Genomic DNA, 12,247 nt, shown 5'->3' with positions numbered 1-12,247 from the left:
TGTAGTGAGTATAGAATGGAAGTTACACAATTGTGTATTCTATTTGAAACATGTATTCCTTCTGTTGAAGACTTTATCTAAATCTTTCACAGGGGGAGTGAGGGTTTCAAATGCAATATTCCAATATATACCAAGATGAAGTCTACATGTACATTGAACGTCTTTAAATGTTATGTCATATGGGCTTGACTTATAATTAAAACCCAATGATACTTTTATTCATGTGCTTTGTGTATTGGTCTTCAATTGCATAAGTCTTTTTTTAGAAATATTAGGACCTAATATCGAGGGTTCAGAACCAGAAAGCCATAACTCACTATGACCAGCTCTCACAAAATGAGCATAAAGTTGGCTCCTTGCTTTGGTCTTCAAAAATCAATATTTCCTCCACAGTGTCTTTTGTTGTCTATTTAATTTTGTCATGATTAATGGACTGTATCTTTTATAGTGCCCTGTGAATTTATGCTCATTTTGTGGGAGCAGGTGATGAGTTGCTCCTCTTTCTGGCTCTCAACCCTAGATATGTTTATAATTTATGTGCATTTATTGATGTCATTTCTGTTCAATTCACCTTGCTTTTTTTAGCTTTGCTGCAATGTGACCAAAATGGAATTCAAATGGTGACATATGTAATGACATTAACAGCGATATGAAAATATTTTCCTTTTGACTCTTGAAAAATGACCACATTGTCAAGTAAATAAAGCTGTATGTCTTATATGTTAATTGACCATTTAATAATCAGTAAACAATATCAAACTATTGCATGTATGTTTCTTGTACACAGGCCTTGGAAGGAGTAGATCTTGACTTGGGTTTTCTCGTAGAAGTCAAGTACCCAATGGATATAGTGGTAAGAAATATTTTCATATAGCTTTTATTTATGTGCATTGCGCATAGCAACAAACACGGGGGAAAGATGACAACAATCCTGTGCAGCTACAAACGGCCGAGATTGACAGTGCTATACTCGACTAAGGAGTTTATAGATCTAACATTGTTGCAGTGACACAAGTGTGCAAATATTATTGGGCAAAGCGTTAAAGGCCCATTCAGAAATTTTCTCTGCAAAAAAAGTATGTAAAAAATGTATATAAGCCGATTTGATCATAATAATATATCATGTCGTATTGCATAAAACATGTAAATAACCTGCTCTGGGAGTGTAAAATGCTATCCTTGGTGCATGATTGGTGTCTACTGCTGGGCGCTGTAACATGCCAAATTCGGCAGCCTTGTTGTGTGATCAGAAAAAAACAAAGTATAAGTATATCTTCCTTTTGATGTCTTATCAGATTGCTTTCATGTGTGCCATATGTACGTTTCAGTAGTTTGCTTGTTCCAAAAATGCAAAAATCTGAATTTTGATGAATATTAGGATATTTTTGGATTCAGCCAATCAACCCAGAGAACTAAGTTTAATCATTTCAACCACATATTTTTATTCTCACATTACACATGCCTTATTCATCCATTTATTCAATGTGTTATTCATTGTTTATGACTACAGGAAGGAAGCAAAGAGATGCCACATGAGAAACACCCTCTGGAACGCAATACTCTTGTCGATGCAATAATCAACATTCTCATGAAGTACGGAGGGAAAAGACGCATTATTCTATGTGCATTTGATCCCCAAGTGTGCATCATGTAAGTATAGTGTGTCAATAATCACATAAATGTAATGTAGATGTCACACTAATCATTAGTATTGGAAAGTTTCACACCACAGAAGATTTCCAGTACGTCCCTCCATGCAGCTTGTTGCACTGATGTTCGTTTAAAGTAGCAGATTTTATACTACATTTTTTCTCCACTTTCTATTCTTTTTTTTACACTCTGTTCTTCCATTTGTTCTTTTACAAAATTTTCTTGAGGTAATTGTTATACATTTGTCCAACCTGTCCTGTTTTGTCTCTGGCTTATTATGTTACATATTGATTTGCTCCTCACAAGTTTTCTCCAGGGTCTCAAGCACCACTTTTGAATTTGATTTTCTCATATTGTGTTTTTTCTTTTGCTGAAATAAAATTATATGAATTGTAATGTATAGTACAGTTTTTTAGCACCAAAAGCATGACTATTGATAATCCTTGTGTTGCTTCGATTTTGGTAGAAACAACAAAATGCGCATTTGTATATGTGTACATCCATATCAAAACGATGCACTTGTCGGCTGCTACATGTGTCTCATTTCACATAATTAGCTTGGAATAAATATCAGACTCATCTTAAGTGGAGGTCACTTCAAATCATCTCCAAAGTCACATATGGTCAAGGAGTGTCCTCTATTCCTAAAACATGCGTCTTGGGAATGATTTGAAGTGATCTCCACTTGAGATGAGTCTGGTATTCAATCCTAGCTATTATGTAAAAAGAGACATGTAGCAGCCGACAAGTGCATCGTTTTGATATGGATGTACACATATGAGAGAAAGAGTGTTCCAATTGTACTACCTTTACACACAAGCCTATAATGCTGTGATTCCAAGCCAGTGCACGTTTTAAGGTTATGCAACATAAAACACAGATACATCACTACCAAACTCCAAAGTGACACTAGGCATAGTGAGTGCATTTTTGAAACGATGTCACCTCAATTCATAAACTGCATATGCCACATTTGGGAATTTTAAGTTTGATACTAAATATGAGCGTGACTATAAGACGCAATGATATTATAATTACTGCATGTCACTGATGTCTCACAAATATTGAGTGTCCGGTTAACGCTGATAACGTATTGAAAGCACTGCTGTGTCAAGTCGAGCTGGATGATGTTGTGGGAAAGAGTTTAATCAATCAAAGAGGGTTTGTAGGATTATCATTAGCAGATGGTGTGTGTGGAGTGAGGGGAGACAAACCGGCGGTGGAGGACACTATAACGGGTTTGTGCACATGAAGTTAAACCAATACTATTAGGGTCTGTGTGCTCAAGTGGCTTGTTCATACTTGACTGCATTTGCAATTGTTTGCATTCTCTTGACTGCTGTAAAATCCTGCAGGTTTACAAAAGTCAGTCTCTAAGTTGCAATGATTCGTGATAGGTTGTGGTAAAAAAAAAATTGCAAAGAATTTTGTGCAGTATACAGTGTAGGTGCAGCAATGTATGATTGAGCAACTGTTAAGACACTTAAAAAAACTTGACTTCTTTTTCGATGATCCATAGGGAAAGCACCAGTGACCAGATTCTTGTATATTTCTCTTAGAGGGTGTGCTATAACTGTGTATCAATTTCCATGTACTGCGCGACCCTGTTGCCATTGTATATAAACAGACCACACTCGCACTTGATAAGAATTTCTAAGTATCCGATACCTTCACAGTCAGTGTATTTACAGTGTAATCCAACCACATTCCCTGGTGGTCGCAGCCATGACCCCATGATTTTACAACATGTTAAAGCAGCTACGTAGTACAGGGATATTGATACACCAGTTTAAGGTGTATATATCTAACAATGAATTTAATTAATTGGGTGAGTTTTAATGGTGATACAATCTTAATCAATCATACTTCTAATACTTTATTTTTCTTTTTAATTTATACATCTTTTGAACAAACTCCAGGGACATGCTGACTACTTACATGTAACCATGGTAACTGATGCTGGTTTCTGCCGTTCCCAGGTGTTTCTTTGTCAGTATCGGGCGATCCGATACGCTGATCCGATATATTGCTCATCATCATGCAGTAATGCAGGGCATCTACATCTTTATAATGCCAAATAAATCCTGGGGGTCATGACCCCAACCTCAACAAAAAACATTGCAATGAGAAACACCTTGCATTGAACATTTCATTGCTCTCTGGTAAAGGAATTTATTTTCATTATTTTTATTACTTATCCTTTTGATTAATCTTTCATATATATATATAGAATAAGGTACATAGCTAACCTATACATGCCATCTCAGGTAATTATTAACACTCCTACACTTGGCTGTATCTTAGCATTTTTTACACTAGCCAGTTGGGTCGTAATGCTAAAATATTACCCGTCCAACTTCACCAATGACCGCTCTGACATTTTGATATCTCGGCCCGATTTAAAATTTTTTACCCGTTAGATATGCTACCCACCTGACAGTAAAGTTATTCGCCACTGGCATACAGCGGATGTTATAATCAAAGACAGAATTGAAAAGGCTAGTTTGCATCTGACGTCATCTGTCAATCAAACTCGGGCACGGCTTGTTTGCAACTCGGGCACGGCTTGTTTGCAAATGTCATGATATTGAGATTCTGAACGCGGTAGTTAAACAGCATGCAATATGCTTAATTTTGCACCTTTGAATATTCAAACAGTCTCAAATGTTAGGTCTTAATATACATGTAGGAAACTTTCTTTCCTCAAGGCACCATGTCAACAATGCCTAGAAAAGTTGCTTTTTAAAAGCCTTGTTAAAAGCACTGTATTTTTTGCCATTTTCTGCAATTGTTTTTTTCCCGAATGTCACCAGATGAATCAACCTTCCTTTTTCAGGGGTCGTGGGGAGTTTGATTGACAGTGACATCAGACGCAAAACTAGTCTTTTTAATTCTGTCTCAGATTGTAAGTTACAGCATCTATGGGAGCTTCATGTTCACCTTGCTGAAATAAGGACATAATAGATGATCTGATTTATATTTGATTTATATTTGAAACAAGTAGGCACAGATGAGATGGCAGGATTGGAACCAGCCCATACTAACACATGTCCAGCGTCATCATTATCTCAAATGGAAACACCAATTTACTAAGTTTCCTAGTGTGGGCTGTATGTTTTTGATTGGTTATGAGAAAATAAAATATACTGAAAATTAGAATATTTGTGTGTGTGTTCCTTTACTAAATACAGTTAAATGCCCATACTCTTTTTTTAATGAGTAAATTATTACAACAGCAGTAAATATGTGTCAAAGGTCATACCTTTTGTACAAGTACCATATTGGACTTAGCATCATGATTCATAAATAATTTAATTATAGTTGCACTTTCTCGTTCTGGTGGAATTTCTAAACGTAAGTAGTATGATATAGAGAGTTAGAAGAATAAGGTTTACAAATATCTACTTAAGTCATAATAGCAATCTGTTCGATGGCCCACATGGCTGATTAGGCAAAAAAAAAAATTGTTTGTTTGTCCATAGAGGCTTATGAAAAAGTTGGGTCGGTAGGTCGGATTTTTTTTTTTTTTTTTTTAATTTGAAGACTTGTAAATAACTCAAAACACACAGCACTTTACTGGTTTAACTCTTGAGATGGTTCTGCATGTTATACTGTTCATTTTCTTTACATTTTCTTTCTTTAAATTTATACTAACCACTGTTTTATACGATGTCCCATCGATGCCAAAAAAAAAATCAAAAATCAAAAAAAAAAAAAAATTATAAAAAAAAAAAAAATAAAAAAAAAATTAAAAAAAAAAAAAAAAAGACACGGTCGGGACCAGGGTACACGGTCGGTCGGACGTGGACAAACAAACAATTTTTTTTTTTTTTTCTTATTGTCAAATTGTTCACTCAGACTGCAAAATTTGGACCATGTGGAGAATCCTAAATATATACATACTATTTGCTTTAGGTGTAAGTTTATGTGATGCGACCGACGATTTGTCTTTAAGCTTTATTTTCGCCAGCGAGCTAATAAAGAATATAATTTTAATATTTTATTTTCACCAGTAATGTGTTCGGCAAGACGTGGCACATTTTTACCAATCCAATGTTTTTGCCAACGGCACCAAAACTCGAGCTGGTCTGACGTCGCATACAAACATCTCTTAGACACAAATTCTGACTTTTTTTCCGTATCCCCATTTGTCATTTAGGTTGAGGCTGAAGCAGAATAAGTATCCAGTTGTCTATTGCAACTTTGGGCCATCTGAGAGGTATGAGTTGTATGCAGGCCCTCTGTGTACTGGGATACCAGTCTCTCTACTGTTTGCAAAATCTATGGGTTTCTTGGTAAGTATGTACACTCTATGTAAACTTAGGGCTATGTGAGAGGTACAAGCTGTATGCAGACTCTTTGTGTACTGGGATTAAACCAATCATGCTACGTAATGTTGTTTCTAAGTAACTGGTTGCTAAGGTCAGCTTCTGGAAGTATGTTCATGCATTGACACGATGCCTGGCACATGCACCTGTGTCTGAGAACTAAATATACCAACAGTCGTAGAAAATGTCATAAAAACAATCGAATAGAATTTGAATCAAACTTCAACTTTGCAAATGACATATTACTTTTATGTTGCAGTGTTGTCGTTTATCCATAACAATTATAGTCTCATAGCTGGTTAAATCCTGTTCAAATGGAGAATACAATTTAGTAATTTTGAAGCAAATTTGATGCCACAAAAGCACACTGAAGCACAGTGTCTCCAAAAGCAGAGATGCCACTTCCTGATTTCTGCCATTTTTAGACATGAATTCAAGATTTTTTTGGCAATGAAGGAGTGGCTACGATTTGCAACTTCCTGATTTTTTTCAACAAACAAGTGGCAGCTCTGCAAAAGGAGCACACTTGATCCCACTGACAGTTAAGACTGAACTATCAGTAAGTCACCAACACTATCTTACCATTGTGTTTTTATACCCTAGGGTCTAAGCAGTCACTCCCTAGATTTACTACAGAAGCCAGAGCTAGCTGCTGCGTGTAATGAAGCTAACCTGATCACATTCACTCAACACTATCTTACCATTGTGTTTTTATACCCTAGGGCCTTAGCAGTCACTCCCTAGATCTACTACAGAAGCCAGAGCTAGCTGCTGCGTAACTAAGCTAACCTGTTCACATTCACTCAACACTATCTTACCATTGTGTTTTTTATACCCTAGGGCCTTAGCAGTCACTCCCTAGATCTACTACAGAAGCCAGAGCTAGCTGCCGCGTGTAACGAAGCGAACCTGTGCACATTCACTCAACACTATCTTACCATTGTGTTTTTATACCCTAGGGCCTTAGCAGTCACTCCCTAGATCTACTACAGAAGCCAGAGCTAGCTGCTGCGTGTAACGAAGCTAACCTGTTCACATTCACTCAACACTATCTTACCATTGTGTTTTTATACCCTAGGGTCTTAGCAGTCACTCCCTAGATCTGCTACAGAAGCCAGAGCTGGCTGCTGCGTGTAATGAAGCTAACCTGATCACATTTTGCTGGGGAGAAGACAACAATGATGAAGAGACTGTACGCAGATTGAAAGATACAAAAATTCATGGTGTGATACATGATAGGTAATTATGTTTGTTTGCTTGTTTAAACGGTTGCTCCATACAGCGACACACTTTTAAGACTGTTTCTTACACAACTTAAAAGTTGTGTAAGAAACAGTCTAGACCTATTAAGGACAAAAACTAGTTTGTCCAAAAAAAAAAAATAATGTGTTTAAAATCCAGCGCAGAATGCTTTTCCCCATATCGTCATTGGGCAGGAAAACCTCCTTTGTACAGTATTTGTGGCCCCTGAACATGGAAAACAAAACTGCCAACCGGTTACATAGGAGGTTTTGCTTTATACATGTTCAGGGGCTAATGACACAGGTTTTTCCTGCCCAACAACAATATATTTTTCTCCCTTTCAGAGTTAGTCAAAATAAACTTGAGATGCTTGCAACTTGTATTTCAATCATGCTTGTTGTACAAAAAAAGTAAAAAGTGTAGTTTTCAGTGTGGGACTATGTATGTACACTAGCCTCACTAGGTACTAGTTTAGGTATCAAGAACATCAAAAGTAGAAAAAAGGTATAGTTTTCCATTGAATACATACATCCCTAACAAGGGATTTTAGCAACTGGAAGGGAAAGAATAAAGAGAAAAACAAAGAAAGAAGTTTGTTTGCTCTGGGTGGGATTCAAACCGAGACCCTCGCATGCCTAGCACTAGGTTAAGTGTTTAGCCATGGGTCTTTTGCTGGCCTGGCCAACGTAAGCGTGCCTATATATCACTTTGGGTGATTGCGTCATCACATCATGTGGGATGCACGCACACACAGTGCACATATCAGGTAGTATTTAGTAGTTGCGTTAGGGTTAAGGTATGAAAAATTTGAAGGAAAGTAACAGATAAGAAAAAGGGAATTTTTTTCCTTTGGAATACCACCTTGACTGTATTAAAGAAATCATGATTATAATTAGGGTCTACTTTAAGATTCTCGGAGGCACGTCCCTGCACAAACCAAACGGGCGGAGTCATAGTTAGTAGAGAGGTGCTCAATTTAGTCTTACTTTTTGTAAGGGAATTAGACATAGCATAACATAACATGCAGGTAAGCCAAAAACCTCCGGACATACCTGCATGTGCGGGGATTTGAAACCCAGACCTTCGAATAGTATGTCCGATGCTCTAATTAATCTGAACCTTCTGTTATATCTTGCAGCATGGCCAAATATCCAGAAAATCGCAATAATATCTTCAGAGAAGAGCGACTCAGCAGGTCTCCTTTAACCATAAATGGAGACATCTCCCAGCAAGTGGCAGCAATTGAGATCAACAAGGACACAGGGGAGCCATCTATGACTTGATGCCTTGTTTACAAAGCCCTGATTGGTTAATTACATGATATAAACATCTGAGTAACCAATCAAATAAGATCTCTTAGCAATTTTAAGCATAATCCCTTACAGTCCTACTGGCCATTCTTACCACATCTCTGATTGGATCAATTCATGATATTGTCTTCTTTGTAACCAATCAGAATAGGTTTGTGTGAAGTGTGTGTGTAGATACATCTTTTGTATGGCTTACTCTTTTACACATAGTAAGGAACATTTTGTAATGATGATGTGTAACCCTAACCCTGTCACCTTAGATAGGATGGTTTTATAGTTATCTGTTATTCATTTGTCTGCCAATTTCATAATGGTATTATATGCTTGCTACTGTGTAGCATATAAACGCTTCAATTCTACCTAATCAGAAAAAAATCTGCTGTGTTGTGGGGGCATGGAGTGTTTACCATTCAGTCCCATTCTATACATTAGTTACTATAAGAAGTATAATAACATTGGTTGCTGCTGCTGATGCACAACATTAACCTCTGTGTGATAATAACCGTTATTAAACAATGGAGGTATGTACATATTAATGAATGATAGGTACTATGTACCTGAAATGAGAACTCTAGTGTTCATTATATTTAATCCAGGAGTATAAAATTTGCCTGTACAAAGAGAATTTTAACTTGCCATTGTAACTCAACCTTGTATTTAAGGTATTTTATGAAGAATTGCATTGATACTGTGCATTCTTTATGTAATTTAATATCTCTTAAATAATATTGGTAAAATCTAGATAGACAAAGGTACATCTACTTCAATTCACCCTTTTTGGTCAATCATAAGCCTTTGCCGGGTAGACCTCAGATATGTAGTCACGCCAATGCACACTTCACAGCTTTCAAATGCGCAGAGCGATGTTCGCTAAATAATGTGCACATTGGTGTAATGTCAACATCTCAAGTGTACCTGCAAAGGCTTATGAGATTTTCTGAAAAGCTAAATGGTTTGAGATGGACTGAGGATGGATGGCGCACCTGTAATTCTTGCACTTGGTGTTTTTAGAATTCCAGAACAGACTTCTTTTCCAACTTACTTAAAATTCAGTAAATAGAGCATCAATCTAGAAATTTGATGGTCCTGGCTTTGACTCAATATTGGGTGGGTAGTACTGGGTACTGGTTACTTTCTGGCTGATATTTATTTTGATACAGTGACCTAAATCTTAGTTTTAGTGTTGTATTATTATAGGCACCGGAGTTTCGCGCGATCGCGCAAAAAGCGCAAAAAATCACGATTTTGGGGGTCCATCGCGATTTTGGTGGTCCATCGAGAATTTTGCCAAACACACTACTTTTCAATGTAAATTCACCAATATTCCATTTGATGCAGGCCCAGCGCCTGTTTACATGAGTCCAGACCAGCACAATATCCTCCCCGGAAGCCCTTCCGTGATATGCAAATGTCCAATTTTTTCCATGACGTGTTACCATGTGTGGTAGTTAATTCTTTACATCGATCGTATATATGAGCGACGTCATTAATCATATGCAATTGATTGAGCGAAGAAGGGTAGGATATAAGTCACAGAGCGCACGCGAGATATACGAATCAGTTCATGACAAAAACAACATTTGGACGCCAAAAAAGTAAAGTTATGCATTAAAATGTTTATTGTACAGTACAGTAGTAGCTTTTCACATAAAATTTGCATTGTTCACATAATGTATCAAGAGAAAAACATCGGGACTAGCATGTGTGAAATAGGTGCAGAATTGCATACTTGATTTACTTGAATTCATGTGTGACTTCATCAATGGATACAAAAAGTGGTGGAAAACGATTTTCGCTTTTGACTTGAATTTTCACGCATTTTCGTGCTTTATAAAAAACCGGCCGCGCATTTTGCCGTTTTAAATCGCGCGAAACTCCGCTGCCTATATTATTATATTAGGTATTATGTATGTGAAATGAGTTCATTTACTCAATGCCATGTGTTGATTTGTTGTAGATAACATTTTTCTGTACACACAAAGAGAGGTGAGAAAAGCTAGTAAAAAAGTAGGCAAGTAATGATCTATTTCAGTGAAATTTAAAAACTACGCCCATTTCGAATTTGGTCTGAATCATTATTTACGGCAGGGATGTAATGGGCATTTTGGAAAAATTATCAACAAAAAATTTTGTGTTCCCCTCTTGCGTCCGCTCAAAATTTTCACGTTCTCCCTTGTTTTCCCAATTTTCTCCATTTAAAATTTAACAACCCCCCCTCCTGGTTCAACTAAGAATTTCAGGTTCCTCCCTCAAGACCCCAACAAAATTTTGTGTTCCCCCTAAATTTTACCATTCCCCCTGCCATAAATAATGATCACTCCCTTACCTGCTTCAAAATTGAAACTTGACCTTGGTTATTTAACATTCCTTCCAACCATATTGATCTTTCAATGAATGGTGAGAAAAACTAGTTAAAATAAAAGTAGGCAAGTAATTTTAAAATAATATGCCCATTTTGAATTTGGTCTTACTTAGCTGCTTCAAAGTTTAACTCACTGGTAATCGCAGAATATGGGCACCACTCTTTATTTATTTACAGGTCCAAAAACTAATCCTAACACTAATTTAAGAGCGGTGCCCCCATATTCTGCAATTATGTCTAAACTTCACTTTTGTTTTTTAAACATTCCTTCCAAGCATATTGATCTTTTTTTTTTGAGATTGCAATGTGCATGAGTGTACAGGAAAATGTAAGATTGGTATACAAATCGTTAAGTCTTGCTCGTGACTTAATCTTGCCTTTATTTTTGGTAACGGTATGTAATTTACTCAACAACCTATGGGCACAAGTTTTGTAGATTTAAAGCAATGCCTATGTACATGTTTTTGTAATTAATGATTTCATCTCAGAGTGATGATCATAGATTTGTAGTGGTATATAATATGTATCATCATTTGTATAATATGTACAGTCAAGCGATCAATTTATATTCAGAAATGGTTAGTGTATTGTTATGTATTAATTTAAAAGAAATGTATAATATATTTGCAATTTAAGTTACTCTATCACTGTGACTGCACACATGGTTAGGGGTAGAAAGATGCCTGGAGATGCCTGGAGCAGGATGTTTTTATTCATTAAAGTAAACACGAACAGCATTCACAAGTTGTAATAACTTGACAGTGTTATTGAGTTAGTATTGCAAAAGTAAGTAAAACTTAAGATGAACAAACAAACCGAAACCGCAAGGAAATGCAACTGTAGAATCAAAGCAAATTGTCCCCTCCGTGGAGAATGCTTGACTGAAGCAATAGTGTACAAGGCTACTGTAACATCTGATGTGGAATCTAAAGTATACATAGGACTTTCAGGAGGACCGCTCAAAGATCGATTCAGAACCATACGAAGTCCTTCAGACACGAGAAATATGAAAAGGAAACTGAACTTTCAAAACATGTTTGGAACCTTAAAAGAAGTAGGCCTAATTCCAATTATGAAATCATCTGGGAAATAGTTAAGCAATCAAACACTATGAGACGAGAATCCGGTCAATGCAATCTTTGTCTAGAAGAAAAACTTTATATTCTAAAAATGTCAGAAGAAACCCTCTTAAACAAAAAAAATCCGAACTTATCTCAAAAATGTCGCCACGCAAGAAAAAAGAAGTAGGCGCAATTAAGTTGTTGTTTTGATTTTTGATTTGCGGTGCCATTAAATTTTCGCCGAAATTCACATCTATTTCAGCAGAGGCTCTATCCGTGTGGGTCGACTTTATG

The 12,247-nt window shown here is 36.6% G+C and overlaps 1 protein-coding gene across 2 annotated transcripts in view; it reads left to right on the top strand.

The window, feature by feature from the left end:
* Positions 1-9,726, top strand: part of LOC140138851 (glycerophosphocholine phosphodiesterase GPCPD1-like) — a 42,696-nt gene extending 32,970 nt beyond the window's left edge. Inside the window, exons 14-18 of one of the 2 annotated variants that reach the window (XM_072160630.1) lie at positions 788-853; positions 1,511-1,650; positions 5,810-5,945; positions 7,057-7,217; positions 8,359-9,726. In XM_072160630.1, the coding sequence (XP_072016731.1) occupies positions 788-853; positions 1,511-1,650; positions 5,810-5,945; positions 7,057-7,217; positions 8,359-8,503 (648 nt within the window). In that variant the 3' untranslated portion in view covers positions 8,504-9,726. Of the gene's footprint in view, positions 1-787; positions 854-1,510; positions 1,651-3,569; positions 5,328-5,809; positions 5,946-7,056; positions 7,218-8,358 lie in introns of those variants that run through there. The other variant, XM_072160631.1, reaches the window with a different exon arrangement.
* The last annotated feature ends 2,521 nt before the right edge of the window (positions 9,727-12,247 follow it).

This window comes from Amphiura filiformis, chromosome 18 (genome assembly GCF_039555335.1).
Source record: "Amphiura filiformis chromosome 18, Afil_fr2py, whole genome shotgun sequence".
Classification (NCBI taxonomy): domain Eukaryota; kingdom Metazoa; phylum Echinodermata; class Ophiuroidea; order Amphilepidida; family Amphiuridae; genus Amphiura; species Amphiura filiformis.
Note: the sequence above shows the minus strand (reverse complement) of the source record. Positions and strands in the feature narration are given on the sequence as shown.